The sequence below is a fragment of the Topomyia yanbarensis genome, chromosome 3, assembly GCF_030247195.1.
Source record: "Topomyia yanbarensis strain Yona2022 chromosome 3, ASM3024719v1, whole genome shotgun sequence".
In the NCBI taxonomy this organism is placed as follows: Eukaryota; Metazoa; Arthropoda; class Insecta; order Diptera; family Culicidae; genus Topomyia; species Topomyia yanbarensis.
Window position 1 is genome coordinate 219,445,606 of NC_080672.1, and position 27,845 is coordinate 219,473,450.

The window sequence follows — 27,845 nt, forward strand, 5'->3', positions numbered from 1 at the left end:
GAGTAAATTTTATTGTTGTAATTAAAATGTAATTCGAAAACTAAACTAAAAAAATGAAGACTTATAGATGAGCTTTGACCAACCTATTCCTATGACCGGTAGAATCAGAATAGGTTACATCAGGCGATTTTCGGGGATTTGTTCTTTGATTTACTATTCGTTAAACTGTTCAGTATTTTTACAACATTCCTTCCTTTCAATGCGCAAATATTATCATGCCTTAAAAGCTATTACATGCGTAATAAAAACGTTTTATTCTCATTTCTAGACTGGGAAAGTACCGTACTACACTGGAGCGCAAACATTACCACGTGGAATGTATTCTGATAGAGCCAAAAATGGTGCCGGTAAATAAAAACAATTTATTTTATTATATTAATTGAAGTGTGGATATTCAAGGTTTCCAATTTTTTACAATTTTTAGCAATTTCCAATTTTTTACAAGACAGAAAAACGCTCGCATTTTTTCATTTGCTGGGCAATGCAGCAAAATGAAACCAATTTTTTCAGTCACATATACATTTGTTTCTTCTTTTTTTTTCTTCACTCATTCTGGTGTATGCTTGATGTAACCTTGAAAATTACCATTGTTTGTTAATTATAAGGTACGATATCAATTAAAGTTTGAAACGATTTAAATTAAGGTAAATACGTCCACTTGAATTTTGAACACGTGTAAGCCGAGGGTTGCCTGGTAGTACAAAGTCGTATATCAACTATTAGCGTCACGAAGTGAAAGTCGGAGAGATAAGCTTCGCGAAGGTTTCAAATCATTTTTGAAACTTTTGTAATCAAGAATTTTCACCTTTCGTTTATTATTATTATTAATTGTGATTGTATATAAAATTTGCTATATATTCGGCGTTTCTTGTTTTTGCGACGTGATTAATCAGAAACATTTACATTGACAGAAATGCTGGCAAACAGGTGGTTGGCACTGAGTAAAAAATGTTTAGGTTAGGTAGTGCACCATATTTCAATGTGCGGAAGGCCTACGAAGAATTCTGGCACACATACATTTCACGGACTCTATTACTTGAAAAGTCTGAAAGTGTCTGTAATAACACGAAATTTACATAAGGCTCTATTTATTATTATGCAAATTGGAATTTCCAATTGGCTTCCACTTACAAAATGATTTTTTTTTAAATTCTCGTGAAAAAAACTATTGCGAATTACGACTAATTCTTCTTACCAAAATGACGGAATCGGCTTAGGATTTCAAAACAATATTAATTTCATATATTGTTGAAAAATTGGAAGTTATGCGGCTTTGAATATCCACTAGACCGGAAAACAGGATTGGCTTTACATACCATGTATCAAATAAAAGCTTTTTCTGAAAACTCTTGTTCAATATATGAAAAATAGGCAAAAGAAACAATAAATTAATTGAAAAATGCCAGTATCATCTTGTATATCCCACAATCTGCAGATATATCGCTGAAAGTGTGAGGATCAACATTGCCAAAGACTGCAAATTGATCCGATTTTTCAGTAAAAAGATATTTTCATATAAAATAATGTGCTGCCTCTCTTTCTCGCACATGCTTAGAATAGGCAATTTCAAAAAAATCGGTTGGTCTTCAACATTAAATAAATTTGTCGGGAAACCTCCAATCAATATGCAACCTTCAACAAAGCTGTTCGTTATAGAATAAGCTATGTGGCCAAAATTTTTGAGGTATGCAAAGTTAATGTGGAATTTTTTATTTAACTTTAAGTTTTTATTTCCGAGTTTCCATATATATATATATATATATATATATATATATATATATATATATATATATATATATATATATATATATATATATATATATATATATATATATATATATATATATATATATATATATATATATATATATATATATATATATATATATATATATATATATATATATATATATATATATATATATATATATATATATATATATATATATATATATATATATATATATATATATATATATATAATATATATATATATATATATATATATATATATATATATATATATATATATATATATATATATATATATATATATATATATATATATATATATATATATATATATATATATATATATGTATACAGGGTGTTTGGTTCATGAGTAAGAATCTCTCGAGGGGTGATTTACTATCATATTTGGAGCAAAAAATCGTTCTACACATACCATCAAATCTCAACCGTTACTAAGTTATTGAACTTTTGCGTTAAAAACTTAGCTGTCTTAAAATAGCTCTAACTCAAAAAATATACTTTGTATTTCAAATATTTTAGATCCATTGGATAAGTGAGAAAATTTTCCACTGAAACATGTCCTCAAATGTTTCAGCTAATTAGGTTAAGTAATCTTTTCACAGTAATTTATTTAAAATTTAACAATTTTGATCGATTTTTCGTTCACTTCGCGAAAATCTTAATAGTTAACATCACTATTTTCATAATTCAAATTGTTAGTCTTGAAAAGTTGTATAATTTATTCTTTGACATGATACACTTATCTTGTCTTGTTTCCATGTGTTTGGGTTATTGAACTTGGATATTTTTATCTCATATTCACTAATACTAGCTCTTATTGAAAAAGTATGGCACTTATTGTACCTTTTCTTATTTTTATTCGAAAGCCATGAAAATTTTGCAGAGAAAAATGTATTAATACCTTTCAGTTAAATGAATTTAGTATTCTTTTAGAAGTAAATTAGTTTAAAGTTAGTGTTATTATTAGCATTTTCGTTATTTTCTTATAATAGTAAATAATAAACTTCACCATTATTATCATGGGATTAATGCATCTCAGCAAGTTCTACAATTCTTCCTTTGACTCTATTCAAGTATCACTTTTAGTTTCGCAACAAAATCATTTTTATCTTCTCGTTTCATATGCAAAAACAACGATTTCGAACCCACTGCATTTGTGCTAAGGCCATGCTGTGTTAACTATTAAATTGTAGCGAAATGAAAAGCGATAGTGATAAAGTGTCAAATAACAAGTTATAGAGAATATTAAGGGGCAACAAATGAACAATAGTGACGATAAATTTAGTTGATTTAATTAGAATAATTACAAAAATCACCAAAAAGCGCAAATTTTGAGTTGTTTTACTAGTAAAAAGTCATGTAATACACTTAACTAAAAGATATCTGTACATACATCGAATGGAAATTTTCTCAGCTTTCCAATGAAGCCCTGATAATAGCGATATAAAGCATATTTTAAAATTAGAGTCTTTAAGAACTTTCAAGTCAATTACAGGAAAAGTTTAGAAGTCAAATTACAAGGAAACGAGAAGAGATAGGAATATTATGTAGAAGAACAAATTCTGAATCGTCCTTTAGCCCAACTTTTGGATAATAGATATTGCTATAGTCATAATTCATTATTTTGAGAAAATTAACAAAAACCTCATCAAAAACACCAACTTTTAACTACTTTACAGCTAAAACGTTATTAAAACTAATTATCTGAAAGATATGAGAACATTATTCAATAGAAAATTTTCTCACCTTTCCAATGGCACTAAAAGATTTAGAATACGAGGTATACTTTTTGAGTTAGAGGTGTTTTAAGATAATCAAGTTTTTACACAAAAAGTTCAATAACTCTGTAACGGTAGAGATTTGATGGTATGTGTAGAACGATTTTTTGCTCCAAATATGACAGTAAATCACCCCTCGAGAGATTCTTACTCATGAACCAAACACCCTGTATATATATATATATATATATATATATATATATATATATATATATATATATATATATATATATATATATATATATATATATATATATATATATATATATATATATATATATATATATATATATATATATATATATATATATATATATATATATATATATATATATATATATATATATATATATATATATATATATATATATATATATATATATATATATATATATATATATATATATATATATATATATATATATATATATATATATATAACTATAGAAACTTCAAACCTCTGGTGGGTGAACTAGAGCTAACAGAAAAAATTAAAGGGTTGTGTACAAGACACGACCACGATGACATTAAAAATGCGACCATTTTTGTGAGCCAGTTATTTTATTCGTGGATACATCCTGTAATGCCATCGACTTATTTAGAACTACACACACGCATTAAATTGGTTACTCGAGATAATTGCTGAATTTTGAAATCAAAATCAAATCTATAAGCAATTATATGGCAGATAGATAGTTTGATTTTACCCTATGCACATTCAGCCATTTGTTATTCAACACTTGATTTCCTTGAATTAATGATTCTCACAAACACCACCTCGCATCTATCTTTCAATGCATGTTACCAAATTAAATGTTTGAAGGCACGATTGTGAAATAGCTTCTATATGAAAGGAAAAATTCAGATAAACTCTTTTTGGTATTGTGGGGTCCTGAAAAGGACCATTGGTGGAATCCTGAAAAGGACTGTTTGCGGGGTCCTGAAAAGAACCATTTGTGGAGTTCTGAAAAGGACAATTTCTGGTCTTGACAAAGACCGATAAGATTGATGTCCTACGAGTGATTTGCGGGTGGTAATGGTGGTGCTGATCCAAACGAGAATGCGAGTCCTAGATAACGATTCGGTGCGTTGTGCTGATGATTGCAGCCCTGTAAATATATGAAAGAGACTCATTAGTCAAACACGGTTAAAGCTCAATCAGCGACAGAATGGGGTGTGCTGAATAGTTGAGATACAGCAGCACAAGTGGTTGCTGAAAAAATGCACAATGCATATGCAATGGGAAATGCACACGTGTGCTAATGATGAAAGTGTTCGTGGTTTACCTCAGCAGCAGCAACCTTGCTACATTATTAGAAATAACATATGTAACGAAATCATAACTCAATTAACTTCAATGAATTACCTGGAGAAAAGTACACGAGGCTAGCAATGAGCGAATGTCTGTAACAAACTTCAGTAGCAGCAGTATGCAGTACCTAACTGGGAATAAAAATCGTTATGTTATGAATTCTAGGTTTTCTTAAATGAAATACCTGAAGAAATGCAAACGTAAATCCATGAATGGTGTGGTTGCTGTCTACTTCGGGAGTAGTAGTTTTGCAACCTGTATTATAATAAAATATATTACTATAAATAGGCACTGGCGTTTATAAGATGGAATACCTTGAGAATCACACATGAAGTCAATAACCTGCGAGTAGTCGTGGCATACATCACTAGCACTAGTAGTGCTACCTGGCGATGAATAAAAATTAAGTATATTTCGAAATAATTTAATTTTTTAGATGAAATACCCGCAGAAATGCACAGGAAAGCTAGTGACAATCGACTGATCGTGGTCAACTTCAGTGACAATAGTCTAGGCGCCTAATTGAAAATACAAATCGTTACGTAATGAAATCTAGATTTCCTTAAATGAAATACCTGAAGAAATGCGCACGTAAATCAACGAAGATTATGTATTCGTAGCCTACTTCGAGAGGAGCAGTAGGAATACCTGGAGAAATGCAGCAGATAACCAATGACGAACGAGTGTTAATAGCATTTTTTCAGCAGCAATAACAGCAGTAGTGCTACCCGGGAGGAAATAAAATAAGTGACGAAATGTGAACTATAAATGATGAACTTATATACCTTCAGAAATGCATACGGAAGCGGGTGTTAGTAACATAGAAATTTCTACGTTGCGATGTTTGCTGCTCTTCCACTGTTCATTTATGCTGCCTGGTAAAGAACGAAATACGTTAAGAATTGATTATTGAATTTCTTTCTTTCATTGTATACCATTTGAGTGCAAACATGATTATATTTCAATCACCGACAGCATGGGCCGGTGATATGAAAAGTATGCACAATATCGTTTGCATGTGGCCCGAATGTTCCTGGTGAAAGTCAAATCGAGGCAAGTACCACCTAGAGTAGTCGCTTGTGTGGGATCAGAAGCAAGATCAAATTTAAGACCTTTCTTCATGAAATCGACGAAATCTGCGTTTTCTGGCTTAGATACGTCGATGTTGAAATCGCCAGTTACGACAATGGGCATGTCTGTTCTGGTGTACATCATTAAGTTGCGCGTCAGAAAATATTTCTTCTGCTTGGTCGTCGAATCTGTCAATAATTAAAGTATGTTAGAGAAATATATACTAGTGCATTCAATTAAATACCTGGAGAAATGTATACGGAAATTAGCAGTATGCGAATGTCCATGACAATAATTTCTGCAGCACAAATGTCACCAACCTCGTCTGCCAAACTCAGTTGCTCATCATATCTAGCACTTAGCTTATCAATAGTGTGAGGTACTGCTATGGTAGGCATGGTGTCCTTCTGGTAAATTGCAACACCCGCTGCTCTCGTACTGCCACGCTTTGACTGGATGATTCGCTTGAATCCGGCGATTTCGACAAATGTTCCGTTGTCTAACCATGTTTCGCTCAATGCCAATACATCAACGTTGGTTAGAATACGATCGGTAGCAATGTCTAACGAGTATACCTGAAGGCTTTGTACATTCATAGTCATAAGTGTACAGGCACACCCACTGTTCTGTATGACATCCATGATCTGTTCAGCAAGCGTCCGAAGTCGATGATTGTGCAACCGTTGTAACTCGCTGCGCAGTTCTAACATTTTCGGCGATTTGCTTCCTCTGGCATGGTGGAACATAAATGCGTTGGCGGAATTTGTCAGATAAAGACCATCGAGAGATGTAACTCGGGATAGGCCAACGTATACCAGCTGTTGGTCCTGACTTTTGTCGTAGTCGTATACGATTTCGCTGAAAGTTCCTCCTTGCGACTTGTGAACCGTTAATGCACTTGCACTCACAATTGGGAACTGTATACGTTTACACTTGATGCTACTACTGAGCTTGATGTTTGCTGATCGTCTGGAAATGGGGGTCCAGTCGGGCTGCAAGATTCCGGGCTTAGAGTATACTGGCGGTCTTGATTTTAATCTCAAAACAGCACCAATTGTATGACTGTCGAATTTGATCCATAATTTGACGATTTCCTCTTGAGCATCATCTTCGTCATGCTCCACATATTTTAGCTCTCCAATCGCACCATTTACAAGCCCGTCTTCAACATCGACGTTCGTAGTCACCATGTACGGCATTCCTAAAACAAGGCGTACCATGTAAGGCAAACAACCGGTTTCTGCCACACTCATTTTGTACAGCTTGGTGCGGGAACTTGCCAGTTGTTCAGCATTGTTGTATCCTGCAAATGCATCTTCAGCCGTACAATCCAATCCGGGCATCACATTTAACGATTCGCGATTATATCGTTCAACGTCAGCGTTTCGGTCGAAAAGGCGCACTGCACTGGGAACGTTTAGGTTGCACCACTCGGTAGTACGGAATCGACTCTCAATAGTTTCCTTTTCTATTGCGGTTAGTTGCTCTCCATTTCCAATCTTAGTAAGCACGGTAGAAAATTGCTCATCGGTCTGTCGCATCACCCTCACCAACGGGAAGAAATCAAGAGACTGCCACAAAACGGCACCGTGCATAGAATTTGTGCATGGTTTGTATACCGGCCGTGCATTCACTGGCGGTAGTTGACGTAAGTCTCCACAAAAAATTATGTCAGAACCTCCGAGGGGATCATCGTAATTACCGGTGATGTTTTGGAGACGAGTGTGCACATTATTTAGTACGTCTGCACCAATCATGCTGACTTCATCCACGATGACTGCCTTAACATTAGCGAATGCGTTTCGGTACAGCTGAAGTGCTTCGAAGCTCAAACTGGCATCGTTTCTTCGAGACATCGTTATTCGAAATGCCGAATGAACAGTTGTGCCGTTGATTGCAACTGCTGCTTTTCCGGTCGAAGCACATGCCACGAATGCATTCTTTTGCGAGTTGTGCGCCTGGCTAAATCGATTGTATGTCTCCATCAGGATCCGAAGCGTGAACGTTTTACCACAACCTGCCGGACCGGTGCAGAAAATTTGTAGTGGTTTATTGCTGGCGTCGAAAGCATGCAATCCGTCAATCACTTCCAACACCAAATCTCGCTGCTCGGCATTTGTGGTCCGCACCATGGCACAAAAGTCCTGCTTACTCATGACGTTTGTGCGCTGTTTAACTGCCGACAAAGAACCAATGGGCAGATGAGTGATATCGTCGTCATTTGGATGCATAGCAATCGTTCGAACAAACTCGTCGTGCCTCTCGCTGGTAATATTTTGTTGAGCGTCATCTTCAGCGCACAAGCGAAGATATTCTTGCACGGTGCGTTCCAGGTCCAAATCCGTCGAATACTCTTTGCACTTGCGCATAATATCTGCTTCACTGTCATCGTACAAAGTAAGAAGCTTATTGCCGTCGAGAATATCGCACAGTTCGTTTCTGAACGGCATGAACAAAAGGACCATCTCTCGCTTATACTCCACCAACTCGTTCATACTATAAGAACACCAACGCAATACACGTACTATGGTACGGAGTTTGTAGGTGTTAGCCTTTCGTTCCTTTGTGTACCAGGCTGCAAAATCCGCTAGACACACATCATCCAACCCTTCACGCACTTCATATTTTTGAACGATGTTCAGCGTCCAAATGTCAGTTTAATCCTCTTCCAGACCTTCCTCATCCATTTGATGAGCGCGCTTCCGGGATTTGATACGCTCGTGAGGCCACATTGTCGGAAGAAAGTCCACGTGTGATATTGTAATAGCGATTAGTTTGGATAAAATTGCATAAAATGATTAATTCAAATTTACCTTTCGGCTAGCTTCCGACATCGGCTGGCGAAGTAAGTACCAGGAGGCCTCTTGAGCAGACATTTCTACTGAATTAAGCATTTTAAGGCAGATCTTCTTCAGCAGTGCCGTGTAGTCCTGATCTGGATACTCTTCCTGGAGCTTGACCAAATCGCGGTGCAAGCTGCTTATGCCACGATTTGTCTTGTTGACGTACTCCACGACATACACAGCAGATGAGAACACTTCCGGAATGAATTGCAGATCCATATTCGAGCGTAGTATGTTGGCTATCCACGGATTGAATGGATTTGTCCATAACTCCGACAACGATCGTTTGAGTACAACGGTTGGTCGATTTATCGATGCACGGATGACATCCAAATAGTACTCGTACGTGCAGTTGCAGTCTTCGAGAAATTGATCCAGGGTATCATATGCTTTCACCTCCAGAACATTTTGCATCGTCGCAGACCGTCTTTTCAGCTGCTCACGGCGACCATCGCTAGCAGTAATCGGTAAGAGAACTCTGGTCTGATCCATTGGCCAGTACGGTATGTTAAAACGATATCGTTTATTGTTCCGTTTATAACAGGTAAAAGTGTGCTTATGCACCTGATTACCGTAGCTCTCCCGCAAATCAGCATCGCTTACGGAGCACAAATGATCGATGAGTTGAACTGTTGCGGGCATGCTTTCCGAGACATCCTCTCTTGGATCATTAGCCAACCAGAGTAAAATGTGAGCATGTGGACTACCTCGATGTTGAAACTCGATTCTCTTAAAGTAATCCACCACACGGTAGTGGCCAAATGGACTGTATCTGGTCGACTGTAGCATCTGCATGATTACATCAACCAGTTTGTTAAAGTAAACGCAGCATGTCACTGGATCCTCGTTCACGAGAGTTGCTCGCTGTAGTGCCGTTAGTTGTTGCATAACGTCTTGCAGATCGCTATCATTGTGTCTATCCGATAACGTGTGCAGTGTTCGAAGCAATTGAGGCCATTTGGTTTCACTCGCACTCAATGTGAGAAACATAGTTGGTTTTCCCAATTGCCGGATCATTGCAAACAGGTCACGTTTGCGTTTCTGCCAGTATTGCACAGAGTTTGGAATCGACTTCAGAAATGACAGATTTCGACCGATACACTTTTCCAAAAACTCTTTGTCGCTCAACATAGCACGCGTAATGTTTGCAGTTGCCATGCATCTGAATGTGCACTGCAGTCCCTTCGAAATGCGCAGACGGAGTATTTTCATCGCCACGTACAACAAATGTTGGGGCTTAGCTCCTCGTCTATCACGACGTCGCAACTCACTGGTGGCCATCATAAAGGGTGTTACTCGAATCTCCGGATTGAAAGTCCTCGGATGTCCCAAATAAATATCTGGGAATGATAGTTCTTCGGCGTGCTCATCATATATAATTGAAAGAGGCACTTTGTTCTGGGCCGGAGTTATTTCCAGACAATTATCCTCATCCCAGAGTAGCGTATGCTGTTGACCAATTAGCAATTCAACGTCGTTGCTATTCTCAATAGTCTCCAGATCTATTGAAGCATTTTCATCACGCGATGTGCTGGCCTCAGCTTCCGTGTCGATAGCATTCAACTGCTCCTCGCTGAATGATATGTTGTATCGACGATACAGCGGAGTGGTCACTAAATATTGTAGCCAGCACTTGATGGTCGCTTTCTTTACAAAGCCAGATAGGTAAGTTGACTTATGAATTAGATATCTTTATTGCGACGTTGAACGCTCTGTCGTCTTCCAACTGACGTTGTAATTCATTTACCATCTTGTCCACATCCACTGGAACGTTGATAACTTGCCCAATGATGCCATAGTTACCTACAATTTTATTTTGAAAATCTTTTCGAAAACTTAATTCAGCAACAAATCACATACCTGCTGCGAATCGCAAGCGCCGGATTTGCATAAAAGGCAATCGTGGTGAAATCAATCGTTCAGTTATCGGGTCCAGAGGTGCGAGAGGTGGATTTGATGGATAATCCGGGTATCTAAAGCCATTTGACACGGCCAATAAGGGTATTTTACCGCGTTTTAGACTGCTACGGCAGGTCTGGCAAGCGGACAACCCTCTTATGTCGATATTGGTGGTATGTAAAACTTCGGCTTCAGTGCATGTGATTGGCTTCAAGTCGTTCACAAACCACAATCTGTCACATTCGGAAAAGTTATAGAGAACATTAAGGGGCATCAAATGAATAACAGTAACGATAAATTTTGTTGATTAATAATTAGAATAATTAAAAAACTCTCCAAAAAACACAAATTTTGAGTTATTTCGTTAGTAAGAAATCATTTAGTACACTTAACTAAAAGATATTTGTACATGTACTGATAGGAAATTTTCTCAGCTTTCCAATTAAATCTTGTAAATAACGATAAAAAGCATATTTTTTAGATTAGAGTCTTTTAAGCACTTGCAAGTCGGTTACAGGAAAAGTATAGTAATGAAATTACAAAGAAATGAGAAGAGATAGAAATATGACGTCCAAGAACAAATTATGAATTGTCCTAAAACCCAACTTTTGGATAATGGATATTGCTATAATCATACTTCATTATTTCATTATGTAAAATACAAAGTATACTTTTAAAGTTAGCGGTATTTTAAGACAAATAAGTTTTTTACACAAAAAGTTCAATAACTCTGTAACGGTTGAGATTTGATGGTATGTGTAGAATAATTTTTTTCTCCAAATATGGCAGTCTATGACCCTCCGAGAGATTCATAACCATGAACCAAACACCCTGTATATATATATATATATATATATATATATATATATATATATATATATATATATATATATATATATATATATATATATATATATATATATATATATATATATATATATATATATATATATATATATATATATATATATATATATATATATATATATATATATATATATATATATATATATATATATATATATATATATATATATATATATATATATATATATATATATATATATATATATATATATATATATATATATATATATATATATAGAACTTTTCAAACTCTCCCTTCTTGCACAGAAAAGAGTTCGAAACACCCCCCCCCCCCCTACATAAGAATTTATAATGATTTTCGTAATCAATAAAAATCATATTATTTTATTAAATAATAAGATAGCGAAAACGATACGTATAGAATTATTACGAGAAAATTTATGATCAAATTTAACTGTAATTATCTGCAGTAATTTTATTTGCATCCTAATCTAGCCCAGAATGAATGTTTGGAGATATTCAGAAACTCCGATTTGGTCCAATCTGCTTCGCTATATTCCACTTCGTTTGAATCTATTTCCTTGTGATGTAAAACCTCTTCTGGCGGGAATTTATTCTGAGTTCCAACTGTGACGCTTATCGTGCACATTGTTCTGACATGGCCATCTTCGAATTTTCTTGAATTAAAATACATTTCAAGCTCTGGAAATATTCGATCTACAAGATCTTTGACAATCGCATAACAGAACATTTTTCGGACACTTTGCGGGTTTGAAGTGAAAGTTTGAAAAAAGGATGTTGGACTAATAGCAGTATTAACACTTCTTAACTTGTAAGGTATATTATGACTCCAGATCCCGAATAGAACAATGTACCACCAAGAATCTAGAAATTGCTGTAACTGCTCCAACAATTAAGCCGCTCCTCACATTGGCAACAAACAACAAAATTCCATAACTAATTCAACAATCATATCCTGCCGCTGCTAATTTTAGTGTAATGAGATATATAAATTTTTAAGGTATATCAGAGTATAGTCCTTTTTAACTTGCAGAAATTTTTTTAAATTGGTTTCAAACTGAAAATCAATACAAACCATATTTTCACTGATTTTTATTAAATGGTTATTTCGTATTATGTATTGTATAATGCTCATTCCAAAATCTAAATTTCAGAAAAAATTCTTGATACACTGGAACAACTTTCCATCGCTCGAACGTGCGTATTCGTATGTTTAATATAAATCGATATTCGGAATGTATGTTTAATATAAATCGATATTCGGAATACTATAATTCCTCGTTCGTTAATTTGGATTTCGATACGGCTTCAATATACATTTTCCAAAATTACCTGCCATACTATCAGGAATTAGTTGCGCCTTGCTCAAATGGCACATTCCCCATGTTGAATATTACCCTTCCATACGAACATTTACCAGTGACAAATAATAATGCGAAAGGCTCAGCTCAATAACAAAATCCACTAGTATGCTGTCATACAACTCCCTGAATTATAATAAACAGCTGATTTGACAAGGAGTAAGTCGAACCAACACCGGACATTGGTTGGATAAATTTCGGACGTCAAAGTAATGGTAGACTTGTACATTTATTAGTGTGCTTTTCGATTGATGGTGGCAATGGAACATATCCAGTTTTCTACACTTCTGCTAGAATGTACAAAACCAGTGCACTCTACTACACCGGTACACAGCCATCGAAAACAGTATAAGCTCCGACTACAGACACTTAATACACAAGCTAGCGAAGTGTCAAAAATTGCAGAAAAACGGACTGTCAAAAAGTGCAGCCAAACGAGCATGAGGGTTTTGAGAGGGGAAGTACAAGAGGAAGCCCATGCAAAGATTATGGAAGCTCCCGTGATGCCAATTTACATTCATGGTTGCTAGTTTTTGCTCCGCAAGTTTGCGTATAAAGTGTCTGTAGCTCCGACAGTTAGTCAACTCTGCCAAATATGTGACCAAGTTAGTTGAATATTTTTCGAATGACCGGCCTGCAGATTATGTGGAGATGGTTCTACCAACCCCTCATTCATACCTTATATCTTTTTATTACCACTTGATGAATAGTACATATTTACGTTAATGTTACTTTTTAACGAAACAAGAAGCTCAAATAAAGTTTTACTTGGTATCACTTTGAAACTAAGAACAGTGTGTAATTTACTACGATAAGATGCATTTAGATTTTCTTTGAGATTTTTTGAACACTTAATTAACTCACTTAATAACAACGCGCACATCTCACATAAATTTGATAATTATGTACTGACCTGTGTGTACCCTGTTGGGTTCGACGTCATCATCAGTTCCACAGTTCGAATAAACAACGGTATCATACAACGGGGAAGGTACGGTACCTCCATGCCCCGGTGTGTGCCTTGAAGTCGATTGACCATCGTCAACCTCCAAAGCCATTTTCTTGCGTTTTCGATATTTCGAAACGCGCTCGACTACAGTTTGAGGAGGTACTTTCTCCTTTTCCATTGTAGCACCTTTGCGACGCTTCCGAAGCGCCTTAACATAGTCGTTACTAGTTGCACTAGACATCTTTTCAATCAATTTTAAGCGTAAAGAACACTTTCAATATTTTGAAATCAGAGGGAAAAGATTGGTCGAGAAACAGTACATAAACATTAGTTCAACATCTTTGTTAGGGAAGCTTGCTTACTTACTGCTTATTCAATCGCAAAATTCTTAATTTCCCTATAGATGCCTGCAATGGAAAATATTCAAACATTCTTTATTTCATGGTCTGAGCCTGAAAAGGGCTGATAAAAATAAGGTAATTCGATCCACTACAGCTAAACTTTGAGAAAATGTAGAAAAAATCTGCTTGTTCCGTTCAGTACAGCGAAAATAATTGACGTTGAAAAACAAATCGGCAGCTTCAGTTGCCAAACACGTAGAAACGATCGAAGCATTTTTCCGTCAAGGTCACTTTTCTGATTCAAATTTTTGTAGATATTTTCTTGCTTCCATCCAATTGGTCGGTTTGTTTGTTTTATCGCACATTTTCGGATATTATTATAGAAGATAACTAACCCGATAAGAGGGAAGTTATTTATCAAAGCACGAAATGGAAATTTCATTTGTAATTCTGAGAACAATTTTGTGGTCCTAATAAGGACCGTTTATTTTAATATAATTTCGCCGTTTCCTTGCCAACAACAATGCGATTTCTGTACACGTCTAGTGATGGAGGCAATTTTGAGAGCGCCTTTGTTTGCTGCTGCTAACTGGGAGCGTTCCTTCCAGGAACTAACGAAGCGGGCGCCGGCCATAACCGAACTGATTTCAACGATGATCAAATGCAAACTGAAAACATTTTCCCTCATACACTTTGTTTTACGTATCTCAGATGTGGTTCATCGTCAAAAAGGCGGTGCTAACCAAAGAGAATAGTGAAAGAGACGAAGAGTGAAAATCAGTCAAAACGGCAACACTCCCTTTATGATGATTTCAACACTAGAATTTTGGCAACCGCTTCTACAGGCAGCACTTTAAATGACTCCTATTATATTTTGAAAACAAACCGTATGTCGATCGATGGATTTGTTTATCAAACGATGTGCATTTCGAAACAAACAGATGAAATAATTCTAAAGCTTATTTTTACTCATACATATACTCTAGAATGCACCTTACAATCACGATTGAGCTAAATTCTGACGAAAATTCAAATTTCTTTTTTGATAGAAGTACAATACATATCTCCTCCAACTCAGGCATGAGTAATGTTTATTTACATTGCACGATTGGTCTGCTCAATAACGTATTTTTGGCTTCACACTATTCGTCTCTTTCCCTATTCTCTTTGGTGCTAACAAGTAAACCACCAATCGAAACACGGCTGATTAATGCGTCTTCAAAATCATTTCTATCAAAACTTACGGTAATCGCATCCTCTACGGAATCTACTACACAATTGATGTGATTATTTCCCAATAAATCGCGCAAAAATCTATTTGTTCCGTACAGAACAGCACAAATAATTAACGTTGGAAAACAAATCGGCAGTTTCGATTGCCACACGGAAACGCTCCCGATCGCATAGCAACTAATATATTAGTCGAATTTCTGAAATCGACTGGTTAAAATTTGGTACAGCTACACGATTGTTGATTTTTCTAAACTTTCATTTTTGTTTTACATTTCTTATAAAAGAAATGTATAGAATTCGCTCAAACTTTCAAGATTTTTTCCGAGGCCCGGAGGACCGAGTCTTATATACCAATCGACTCAGCTCGACGATTTGGGACAATGTCGGTGTGTGTGTGTGTGTGTGTGTGTAACGGACAAACTCTCATTCGTGTTTCTCAGCAATGGCTGAACCGATTTAATCCAAACTAATTTTAAATGAAAGAACTAAAAAACAGTATGAACGCTATTAATTTGTTTTTGATTCTGATGTTTAGTTTCCAAGATATAAATGTTTGAATGCGTAAAAATGGCGTTTTTTGCAGTTTTTTTGAATTATCTGCCGAAATTGACAATTTAGATTAACAATTTATATGTTTTTAGACAGCTTTAACGAATACCTTTCGAACAAGCTATAGATTGTTGAAATCGGACTAATATCAAAAGAGATATTTAACATTAAATGCGGACGAAAGATTTTTATCATTTCCCATTGCCAGAAATATGACCAAAAACATGTAATCTATTATTAACGCCAAAACGGCTTATTTTAGGTCAATAGTATCTTCGGAGAATTTAATGGAGGCAATATGCCCTTTCTTTTGGTATTGTGCTTTTGCTGATTAATCCCCCTATGAGTGAGATATTTTCACAAATTTTCTTGGAAGTGATTATATCGAAATGATGTCTTAGCAAATTTGTAGCTCTTACTTTTGCGAATAACTTTACTGAAGACTTCAAATATTTATTTTGAACACTTTAACAGTTATGGCTTGTTGTTTGTGGTTTACTTTTTGTCGCCTATTTATTGTTCAATATAGTAATAATCCATTGAAATAAGCCAAACATTATTTCGATAAAATGAATTTTGTATTTCATTTTTCTATCTACAACCGCTAGAAATAATCACCGAACACTTCCATGTTGTTTGGAAGGAACTTGATAACTTATCAGTGCAAAAATGTTCATTTGTGCGAACCTTCTGACTGCAATTTTTCTAACTTATGACCATCGGATCGATCTGAAACATATCGGAAAATGAAAAGCGAAATAAATAACTCCAAGCAACGGCATAGCCAAGAGAAGGTTTTGGACTTTAACACCATAGAACTCCCCCCCCCCCACCACACCCAAAAAAAATATTGGATTGAAGTTGAAAATTTATGGATGCAGACTGATTTAATTCAATATTACAATAACAATTATCTGATCCGTAAATTGATAACCTGTTGTTGTAAACATCATGAGGACTTTTGATAAATTGTCGGAATGGGGTCCTGATATGTAACTGATCTATTGGTCTTGATTTCACAGTTGTCTAATTGCACCAATATCAAATTCCTGCCTGAAAACATTCCAATAGAAAATTCCAGAGTTCTGTAATCAATCATAATCCTCAGATTTCTTTTCAAATTGAGCTCGCTTTCGTAGAGATGTACTGTAATAAGGGTCTTTATTTAATAGGAAGCGAAGTTAAACTCTAAAAATCGTCAATCATACCGGCCCGGAGGGAGTATGCAGTGAGGAGTTGCTACTTTAAAATTAAAACTAGTTTAAAATTTCTTAACAAGTTGGAAATTCGGCAGGACCCGGACCTCCCGGATCTTTTTCCATGATCCACAGCTGGTTTCAAGCGATGTTTCAGTATCAACACATAGTATCTCAAGATCGTGGCTGTCGATCCATTATGTCTGTGCAAATCGTACTGAACATGTAATATTCATTTCCATCATTGTATTGAACATAACCAGCCATGGAATCGTAGTGTGGACAAATGAGAAAAGCACAATTGCACCACTAGGTTGATTAGAACAGGTTTATATTTTGGGAATGCGTCGAGTTGAGACGAAAACGTAATATGATTAATAACGAGTATAACACTTTCCGAATGTAGAGAGAAATTTATGAAAAATGACGATTTCCATTCGACTCTAGCAGGTCCTGATCGATTTTGATGAGCATTTGATTTTTGCTATATGTATAGGTCAAATGTTCAAAAACAGTAAAACAGTCAAGATAGCATCATTTTGCAACCGCCGATTTCGGAGGTTTAGTATCTTCGATGAGTTTTACAAACGTTAAACAGCGCATCATTTGATAAAATTATTTTGACGGTATATCGTCCAAGAAGTATTTGTGGTGAATTTTCTCAGGCTAATATTCATGACTACAATAAAGTCTCAACAAATTCGCTAAAGACACGAACCTTGTTACTATTTTCTGGAAAATTATTCTGCATAATTTTAAAACTTCAAAAATTATGGTTTCGGAATTATGCCGTTTGGACAGTAAGATCGATTTTCACCAAACCCCCCCCCCCCCAAACCAAATTTCTGGCTACGCCGCTGACTTCAAGTAAGTAGAAACAAAGTCGTTCTACACTCGTTCACAAGAAACTTCTTCGAATGCTGAATATCTATTATAATACATTGACACCCCAATTTTATGAGCCAAATATGAACATAGGTTTGATGGGCTATAGCAGACGAACAAGACTGGATTCGAGTAAATCCTTTCTTGAGCATGTTTTCCGTAACTTGAAGATGAAAATATGCAAAAATAAAAAGTTCATCATAATCAGAAATAGTTATCAGACTACATCAAGGGACGGGAAGAATATTTTAACAGCTTCAGTTTACTATAAAGAAAAAAAATTGCCCGATTTAGTCAATGTCCCCATTTTGTCAGCCTAAAATACACAATGAGATTGGTAAAAATGGGTCTTTACTGCATGTATTATTCACTGTGTTTCACATTAATAGGTACATTTCATTTTTGGGGATTTTTTTATTGCATCAAACTACAAAAATGTTTAGGTAGCTTTCAAGGGGTTATTTTATAGACTTCTTCCAAAATTTGGCGAACCTATTCCAATTCGTATACCAATTAATTGGTATACTTAAGGGTTTATATGTTGCAGATAGAGAAAATACTGAAATTTTCAGCTTTTTTCCTACACAATATTACGAAAGCTTATTAAACAATTTTTCCTAATAAGTTTGTGAAAATTACAAACTATTTGAAATTTTTTTAATAGTTTTTTTTTATTTTTTATTTAACCGTGATTTTTTAATAAATAGTGACCATCGCTTCACAACGTAGTCTATTTTTCATGGCTTGCGGTGAGCACGATCTCTCGAATTGCTGAACTGAAAATTATGGAATAGAAATTAATTTTTAGTATTCTTTACAAGTTTAACTCGCCGTGCAAATAGCTCTGAATTAGACTCGCTGGTGCCCTAAGACGATTTCGCTAGATTTTCAGAGCACTGTTTACCCAGTGCATTAACGCAAGTGACGGAAGGTTATCGAAAAGTTTCGTGAAAATGAAAATTCCAGTAATGATGATGATTTTCCCAAACGGTTCGTTTTCGAGAGGTTTTTATTTGTTCTTTGGCATTAGGATTAGCGATAATAATTTAAATCAAGGATACTACTGGGAAGTCACCTTTAGAAAAAGTCGATGTCGAAGTAAAATTTGGAACTATGCACGCATGCACTTCAGAGATAGCGTGATATCAGGAGCTGCGATTTCATTTCAACGCTTTTTTGTGAAAAGGGCGATACTTACAAATATAAACATAAGGGTTTTTTCATGCATGCGAATGAGGGCTTTGAAACGCTAACAAATTAACCTAAAAATTTGGATTCTACGATATTGCTTTCTTAAACTACAGCAAAAAATAGAGCGGGCGAAACTGTATTTTTGTTTGATTATTTAAAGTTTCACCCTCCACGCTCCATGCAAACAAACAGGGCGATACTTTTTTTGCTAGCAGTTTAGAGGCGAAACTGTTATTTTCGTATTTTTTTAGGATTATCAAGCTGATACCAGCTGTAAATAGTAACAATGATCGCTATTGAAAAAACCCGGACGAAATCGGTGGTTTAAAACGGTAGTTATTGTAAAAAACGTAAGGGCGATACTTCAATGCTGATAGGTGTTACCGAAAAAGTAAACAATCGCCAAACGGGCGATACTATCATTTTGTTAATTTCAATAGCAAAAACATTTAATTTAATAATTTCAAATACTTTATGAAGTTTTGGGTTTCGATCACTGAATCGTGCAATCTAGGATGTAAAAAACACAATAGTTCTTAAAGAGGTAATAAAACCAAATCTGAAAATATTCACTGTTGATTTTCTTTGAATCGTATCACTGCTAGTATCGCCCTTTTGAAGAAAAAGCGTTGATTTCTTAGTTCTTAGTCGCGTTGGAAATTTGAGTAAAGTATAAACTTAAAATCGATTCAAAAAAAAATTCGATTTTTTTGGCTCAGTAGAATATACATAATAACCCCTTTAGGAAAATTCAGTTTTCCCACCACAATTTAGATATTTTATTAACAGAGCATTAACAATAGTTCGATGGTATGTCTATTTTATGGGCCATTTTTTCGCTTTCCCATTGATTTGGTTTGAGATTTCTAGCACTGATGTTGTCCTATGCTGATTTGAGCGATTCTCTGAGTCCTGCCACTATCCCATGTAGTATGTGTTATCAAAAACATCGCGAAGCATCAAGTTCTAAATGTTCTCAAACGATATAATATCCGAAGAGAGTGATAAGAGTTATAGGAAATGTCTCATCACACTGTTAGGTGGATTAAAAGCGTTTTTGAATGAACAAAACAGTTGCTGAAACAACTAAATCATCTAGTTGAAAATGTGATGCTGTCAGTTAGCAAAGACACACACCATCCGAATTAGCTCATCAAATAGCTGTAACAACTAATATAATTGTCGATTTCAAGATTGGTGCGAGTTGAAACTGAAAACCGAGATGGTTGTTTCAGTCAATTGTAATATTGGAATAATTCCCAAACAGTTGTAACAACTAATATAATTGTTGATTTCAAGATTGGTGCGAGTTGAAACTGAAAACCGAGATGGTTGTTTCAGTCAATTGTAATATTGGAATAATTCCCAACCAGTTGTAACAACTAATATAATTGTTGATTTCAAGATTGGTGCGTGTTGAAACTAAAAACCAAGATGGTTGTTTCAATCAATTGTATTATTGAAAAATATCCCAACCAGTTGTAACAGCTAACGATTTTGTTAATTATAAGGAGGATTTGTTACCCAGTAATAAAAAGCCAAATTATCTTCGAAGAAGTTTATTGCTATCATATCAATGGCTTGATTTATCCATTATTTATTTATTATCACACTACCACACCGAGCTGGGGTACGCAACACAACTGCGCAATGAAAAAACCACAGCCACTTTTTCAAAAGCACCATTTAGCTAAGCCGATGGTTTTTCCAGCAGGTATTTTGCATGAATTGAATCGTGATGATCTAATAAATCGACTGATATTCTTCTTTTAGAGTTTTAAAAAGGTTTAAATGGATAATCCGGTGGCAAAGCTGAACACAAATTTTCCTACGCACACTACCAAGCGTTCAATTCTAACACATGCTTAAAAAAGGTAACTTGAACCTTAACACTGTTCAGCGCCAATACGTTAACAATTATTCTAGTTTATAAAAAAATATATAGCATTGACTTTCTATACGAATTATGGTTCCATGTTCCACTAGATTCTCTATTTGCATGGAACAATTATTTATGCAATGATAGAATATACAGATCAATTTACTGATGGAGACTAATGTCCTATTCTAATGTCTAACATTTGTTAACATGTGAAAAAATTGGATGGCTGATTTGTAAAAAGCACATGAAACATACACACCTGGTTCCAGAAGATTTGCTCACGTTCGAACATCAGTCGAATCATGCAATTTGTTGTCTACCTGATGTATTATATAAAAATACTTCCATAAATTCACATATATATCACTAATTTAGGTAGGCACTTCTAAGTATTATAACTGGTTTATTAATCTAAACTTCAAAATCAAGCTCTTTTATGTTAGCCTCAAAAATTTTACAAAATGAACATAGCGAGAAAACTGACGTATCCTTTTCAACTAAAGAAATGGTTAAATAAAATTTGCAAATTTTTGTTTCCTTTTTGCTGTCTTTATTTTCGGAAAACTGACAGCTTTCAAAAACAACTAATTTATTCAGCCAATTGATGATGCGAAAATCAACAGGACAGTTAGTTGAATCAACAATTTTTAGTTGAAACAATCAAGACAAAAATCAAAAATTGCAATATTCATTTTTTGTGATTGCGGGGTTTTCCGTGCAAACACGTAGAAACGATCGAAGCATTTTTCCGTCAAGGTCACTGTTCTGATTCAAATTTTTGTAGGTATTTTCTTGCTTCCATCCAATTGGTCAGTTTGTTTTATCGCACATTTTCGGATATTATTATAGAAGATAACTAATCCGATAAGAGGGAAGTTATTTATCAAAGCACGAAATGGAAATTTCATTTGTAATTCTGAGAACAATTTTGTGGTCCTAATAAGGACCGTTTATTTTAATATTATTTCCCCGTTTCCTTGCCAACAACAATGCGACTTCTGTACACGTCTAGTGATGGAGGCAATTTTGAGAGCGCCTTTGTTTGCTGCTGCTAACTGGGAGCGTTCCTTCCAGGAACTAACGAAGCGGGCGCCGGCCATAACCGAACTGATTTCAACGATGATCAAATGCAAACTGAAAACGCCTTTGTTTGCTGCTGCTAACTGGGAGCGTTCCTTCCAGGAACTAACGAAGCGGGCGCCGGCCATAACCGAACTGATTTCAACGATGATCGAATGCAAACTGAAAACATTTTCCCTCAGACACTTTGTTTTACGTATCTCAGATGTGGTTCATCGTCAAAAAGGCGGTGCTAACAAGTAAACCACCAATCGAAGCACGGCTGATTAATGCGTTTTCAAAATCATTTCTATCAAAACTTACGGTAATCGTATCCTCTACGGAATCTACTACACAATTGATGTAATTATTTCCCAACAAATTGCGCAAAAATCTGTTTGTTCCGTACAGAACAGCACAAATAATTAACGTTGGAAAACAAATCGGCAGTTTCGGTTGCCAAACACGTAGAAACGATCGAAGCATTTTTCCGTCAAGGTCACTTTTCTGATTCAAATTTTTGTAGGTATTTTCTTGCTTCCATCCAATTGGTCAGTTTGTTTTATCGCACATTTTCGGATATTATTATAGAAGATAACTAACCCGATAAGAGGGAAGTTATTTATCAAAGCACGAAATGGAAATTTCATTTGTAATTCTGAGAACAATTTTGTGGTCCTAATAAGGACCGTTTATTTTAATATTATTTCCCCGTTTCCTTGCCAACAACAATGCGACTTCTGTACACGTCTAGTGATGGAGACAATTTTGAGAGCGCCTTTGTTTGCTGCTGTTAACTGGGAGCGTTCCTTCCAGGAACTAACGAAGCGGGCGCCGGCCATAACCGAACTGATTTCAACGATGATCAAATGCAAACTGAAAACGCCTTTGTTTGCTGCTGCTAACTGGGAGCGTTCCTTCCAGGAACTAACGAAGCGGGCGCCGGCCATAACCGAACTGATTTCAACGATGATCAAATGCAAACTGAAAACATTTTCCCTCAGACACTTTGTTTTACGTATCTCAGATGTGGTTCATCGTCAAAAAGGCGGTGCTAACAAGTAAACCACCAATCGAAGCACGGCTGATTAATGCGTTTTCAAAATCATTTCTATCAAAACTTACGGTAATCGTATCCTCTACGGAATCTACTACACAATTGATGTAATTATTTCCCAACAAATCGCGCAAAAATCTGTTTGTTCCGTACAGAACAGCACAAATAATTAACGTTGGAAAACAAATCGGCAGTTTCGGTTGCCAAACACGTAGAAACGATCGAAGCATTTTTCCGTCAAGGACACTTTTCTGATTCAAATTTTTGTAGGTATTTTCTTGCTTCCATCCAATTGGTCAGTTTGTTTTATCGCACATTTTCGGATATTATTATAGAAGATAACTAACCCGATAACAGGGAAATTATTTATCAAAGCACGAAACGGAAATTGTATTTGTAATTCTGAGAACAATTTTGTGGTCCTAATAAGGACCGTTTATTTTAATATTATTTCCCCGTTTCCTTGCCAATAACAATGCGACTTCTGTACACGTCTAGTGATGGAGGCAATTTTGAGAGCGCCTTTGTTTGCTGCTGCTAACTGGGAGCGTTCCTTCCAGGAACTAACGAAGCGGGCGCCGGCCATAACCGAACTGATTTCAACGATGATCAAATGCAAACTGAAAACATTTTCCCTCAGACACTTTGTTTTACGTATCTCAGATGTGGTTCATCGTTAAAAAGGCGGTGCTAACAAGTAAACCACCAATCGAAGCACGGCTGTTTAATGTGTTTTCAAAATCATTTCTATCAAAATTTACGGTAATCGTATCCTCTACGGAATCTACTACACAATTGATGTGATTATTTCCCAACAAATCGCGCAAAAATCTGTTTGTTCCGTACAGAACAGCGCAAATAATTAATATTGGAAAACAAATCGGCAGCTTCGGTTGCCAAACACGTAGAAATGATCGAAGCATTTTTCCGTCAAGATCACTTTTCTGATTCAAATTTTTGTAGTTATTTTCTTGCTTCCATCCAATTGGTCAGTTTGTTTTATCGCACATTTTCGGATATTATTGTAGAAGATAACTAACCCGATAAGAGGGAAGTTATTTATGAGAGCACGAAATGGAAATTTCATTTGTAATTCTGAGAACAATTTTGTGGTCCTAATAAGGACCGTTTATTTTAATATTATTTCGCTTATTGCATCGCCCGGAAACGATATTGTTCGTATGGGTAAGAGCAACAACTGATTTAAACGGACATGCGTTGCTTCTATTTATGACTTTTCGTGTTTCATTGAGCAACTAAGCTGCCCTCTCTTGACGGCTGTGTCTGAGAAATCTGCCTCACGAATGCTAATTTTCCCGTTTTTCGTGAACTTTTTAATTTTACCAATATCCAAAAGTCTACTTTTATTGGGGAGATATTAAATTATTACCAATATTTAAGTTAGGTGTTTCTGAATCTGTTGGTGTATGAATGATTAAAATCCATCTAGTAATATCGGAGTTATAAGCGTGCAAACCTTACATAGTTTCGTTACATGGGAGATAGTTTAGATTTTAGAATGACACCTAGCCCCAGATAGTGGAGTAAGACATTTTTAATGTCAAAAGCTCATATTTTGCATATGATTTGTGCATCCAATTACCATTGGAATTAGCAATGCTCCGAAAAAAAGTCAAAATTGTTGCCGGTCTAATATCCACCCATCAATAGGATATAAGTTTTGAACCAATAGTGAATTATAATAGTTATAGCAATAACACTGTGGTACAAGATAAAATACTTTTAAATTAGTTTTTTTATCTTGTAGCACAAAACCTTCAAAATCTTGATATATTTACTAAAACCACAATGATACGAAGACATAAATGAGTGTTGGTGGGGGCGTGGGTAAGGTTTATTCGGAAAAATAGCACATTTAAAAAAAAATTTTGGTGGTGCGGAGAGTGCTAGTATATTCATTTACTTTCCATGTAATCATTTCACAATTGAGAAATATTTTTTCAAGTATCATAGCGAAATACTGGGAGTTGGGCCGATGACGACGAGTCTTCGGAGTCGTCTCGTTGAAAACTTGTTTTATGGTGTACATCATAGCACAGAATATATTGGACAGATCGTTTTCAAGGTTTACACAGTTCTTTTTCACGGCTCCAATTATTGATCGATGCTTTTGTTTTTTTCTTGATATATGAGTTTTTCGCAGCATTCTTAAGCTAAAAATGCGATTTTCGTTAAAACAAATGATTCAACTTTTTATTGTAAAAATAAAATTGATTTTTGATAACGTAATTATGTGAAGAAGAACTGTGCAAAATCTTAAACCATTTGGTGCAGTAGATATCGACTTGTGGTGTACATCGCATTTTTTCGTAGTGTCTCCTGAAGATTCGTTGTAATTAGCCTAATTTTCGGTATTTTGCAGTGCACATTTATCAAAATATTGCTCAAATGTTGCATTATTGACTGAATAGACTAACACTCTCGATGCAGCCAATTTTTTATGGTGCGATATTTTCTTCAACAAATGTTGCATTCGGGTACGGGCAGAGCGTAGTTGGTAAATCGATTGCCTTGTACGCAGCTCACCTGGGTTCGATTCCCAACCTCGCACATAGGGTTAGAGATTTTTCCAAAAGAGATTGCTCTAACCCGAAAAGAGGCGAATGACCTTAAGGTTAAAACCTCTATAATAAAAATAAAAATAGTGTATTCTTTCAGTACTTTATTTATGCTTTGCGCAAGATTTAGTGGCTATTTAGGACAGAGCTGTTCGTCCATTATCCAGCAATGTTGATTCTACTTCAGATGAACTGCCGGTACTCGCACTCGAACAGTCGCTTATGCAAAATCATCATGACGAGAAATTGCGCCCATAAGATTTTTGTTTTATTTTGTACCCAGATGCGTACAATTTACAACTACACTATGCCCCACCACCACCCAAATTAGTTTTATTCATGTGCATTTGATCACGAAGATCGAAAAAATACTCAATGCAAATATAACAGATAAATATTGTTTGCAGCTTTCATCCAAAAAGCACATGTGACTGATATGTGGGTACTTTTCGTATGGGATTGACATTAGTTAGTGTTTTTGTACATTTTTTAATAAATCAATAATTTTGATAAAAAGCTGAGCAGACTTCCGGAAACCTTGTCAATCTTAGCTCTTTTTGTCACACCTTACCGTAGCCCTTTCCGAGTTTCAAAAGGACTCAACAGTATTTCTAATATTCATCACATATCACTCGATCTATTTTCGCTGGTCCGGAAATCCGTATTTGGGCGTTATTTGCTAGTTTTCTCAACGATCTCGCTTGCTATTTTTGATTCAGCAATATGATTGCTCGATAACTATTTGCAGCAATCCCGCTTAGCACCCTTTTCAAAGATGGGACATACTACTTCCTCCATCCAATCTTCCAGTAAAATCTGTTTCTCCCAGATCTTTAAATCTACCTAGTTGAGTACTCTACACAACGCCTCTCTACCGTGTTTTAGCAGCTCACATGGCAGTTGATCATTGCCAGCGGCTTTATCAGTTCTCAACCCGCCGATCACCTCATGAATCTTCGGTAGATCTTGCGCTTGGAATTTGTTGTCGGCTGCGCATGTCCCCAGACTGATTCTTGCGATACTCTCGTCGTCTACTGCTATTTCGATGTTCGTCATAATACACTTATCGATCAGCTTGCACTCGGTCGTGAGAAGGCCTCCATTAGTTTCTCTTCATATGTCAGGCAGCGGCACATAGCCTTTGCTTGAGCGATTTACTTACTCGTAGAATTTTCATAACTCTGTACAGATGCTCAATCGCCTATCTTCCTGTAGGCGATTCCGAATCTATATTCGCACTGTGGAAGGTGCGCACATTTGTGATGTTGGAGAAAATTTTTCCGTTCATTAGAACGTGCTCGATTTGGTTATAAATTTGTTAATCAGGTGATCTCAGGGGTGAGGTTCATGTCGCTGATGAGGAGCTTCACTTTCTGCCGCGGGCTCCAAATGCGCGTAAAAAGTATTTCTCGTTCTCGGGTTACGCTTCGTGAGGGCAGTGCACGTTAACGATGCAGTAGTTGTAGAAAAGGCCTTTGATCCACACACTTCCTTTCTCTGATCGTCTGGTACTTGATTACGTGTTGGTGCATCTTGCCCAGCACTACAAAGCCGATTCCCAACTTGTTTGTTGTGCCGTTGCTCTAGTAGAATGTAACCGCGCGTTGCCCGCTTTTCCACACATTCTGTCCTACCAAGCAAAGTTCCTACAATGCTACGTCTTTGAAGTTGTGAGTTTTCAGCTCATTGTGCAGCAATCGTTCGAGCCCAGTGAAGCAAAAAGACTTACAGTTCGATGTGCCAACCCGAGCAGCACCGCTTGTGGATTAGCAGTTTCTACAACAAAGCTTGTTGAAAAGAAGCGTACATAAACCATTATTCAACTGATCTAGCAACTGGAAAAGTGCACCAGCAAAAGTTTATGGTTATGCAACAAACCGCGGCCATTACATGTTACAAATGTTGCTTGGGAAGTTTCCAATCGTAGTCCTTTTTTCGTTACGTGGGCTTTGGTCGATTATTCCGATCCGCCCTTGTCCTCCTGATTCTTCGTAACGTGGTGTTTTCCGGGTGGCTTGTTGGGTTTGACACAATCTCC

General features: G+C 35.9%; 1 protein-coding gene and 2 long non-coding RNA genes across 3 annotated transcripts in view; 1 reads left to right on the forward strand and 2 right to left on the reverse strand.

The window, feature by feature from the left end:
* The window catches only part of LOC131693881 (coiled-coil domain-containing protein AGAP005037), a 1,201,847-nt gene that overhangs the window by 376,641 nt on the left and 797,361 nt on the right, over positions 1-27,845 (forward strand). Inside the window, exon 2 of the mRNA XM_058982139.1 lies at positions 269-347. Within this exon, the coding sequence (XP_058838122.1) occupies positions 317-347 (31 nt within the window). The 5' untranslated portion in view covers positions 269-316. The remainder of the gene's footprint in view (positions 1-268; positions 348-27,845) is intronic.
* LOC131693887 (uncharacterized) lies at positions 4,025-5,249 on the reverse strand. The gene is made up of 3 exons (XR_009306348.1): positions 5,048-5,249; positions 4,918-4,994; positions 4,025-4,660 (listed from the first exon to the last, which is right to left on the reverse strand). It is a non-coding gene; the product is annotated as an uncharacterized LOC131693887 (long non-coding RNA).
* Positions 5,673-6,275, reverse strand: LOC131693889 (uncharacterized). The gene is made up of 3 exons (XR_009306349.1): positions 6,179-6,275; positions 5,799-6,122; positions 5,673-5,738 (listed from the first exon to the last, which is right to left on the reverse strand). It is a non-coding gene; the product is annotated as an uncharacterized LOC131693889 (long non-coding RNA).